General features: G+C 43.3%; 1 protein-coding gene across 1 annotated transcript in view; it reads right to left on the reverse strand.

Annotated features, from left to right (window-relative positions):
• Positions 1-194: 194 nt before the first annotated feature.
• ASPGLDRAFT_68939 (NACHT and WD repeat domain-containing protein) overlaps positions 195-485 on the reverse strand; it is a gene marked incomplete at both ends in the record, with an annotated part of 5,064 nt that continues 4,773 nt past the window's right edge. Inside the window, one exon of the mRNA XM_022549314.1 lies at positions 195-362. Within this exon, the coding sequence (XP_022397946.1) occupies positions 195-362 (168 nt within the window). The remainder of the gene's footprint in view (positions 363-485) is intronic.

The following is a 485-nucleotide window of genomic DNA, read 5'->3' on the forward strand; positions in this document are numbered from 1 at the left end:
TATTGCTTGTATGGCATCTTTTGGCATGTTGGCACTGTTTGCCTGGTCGTTGAGCCGTCACATTGGATGGCTGGAAATTGGTAGAAACGTCTCTTCATTGGTAGAGATACTTTAAATACTCTTTCCTTCTCAGGCCCTCCTTTTGAAAAGAGATTAGAAAATAGAGAGCTGAGAATGAAATGCTTGATTAATACTCAGAGACAAAACTGAAAAAATGAAATACGCCCAGATAAATGTCCCATAGCTAGTTTGCCATCTCCAGTTTCTACACAACTTGGTCGATAGGCAGGGGGTAGCCATAAAGCTTTCTTGCCCTGTAGAGCGACCCAGTCCTTATTAAGGATAGACACCTCAGTTCTAACCTGGGCGTGAACAGGAATGTGCGTGCCACATAATGGTTGTATATTGAATGTTCCCAAGTTTGTTTCCAGATAGGGCCCATCGTCAGCAAAGCTCAGTGATCTAATTCCTTGTGCCTCAAGGGT

This window comes from Aspergillus glaucus (genome assembly GCF_001890805.1).
Source record: "Aspergillus glaucus CBS 516.65 unplaced genomic scaffold ASPGLscaffold_20, whole genome shotgun sequence".
NCBI classification, from domain to species: Eukaryota; Fungi; Ascomycota; class Eurotiomycetes; order Eurotiales; family Aspergillaceae; genus Aspergillus; species Aspergillus glaucus.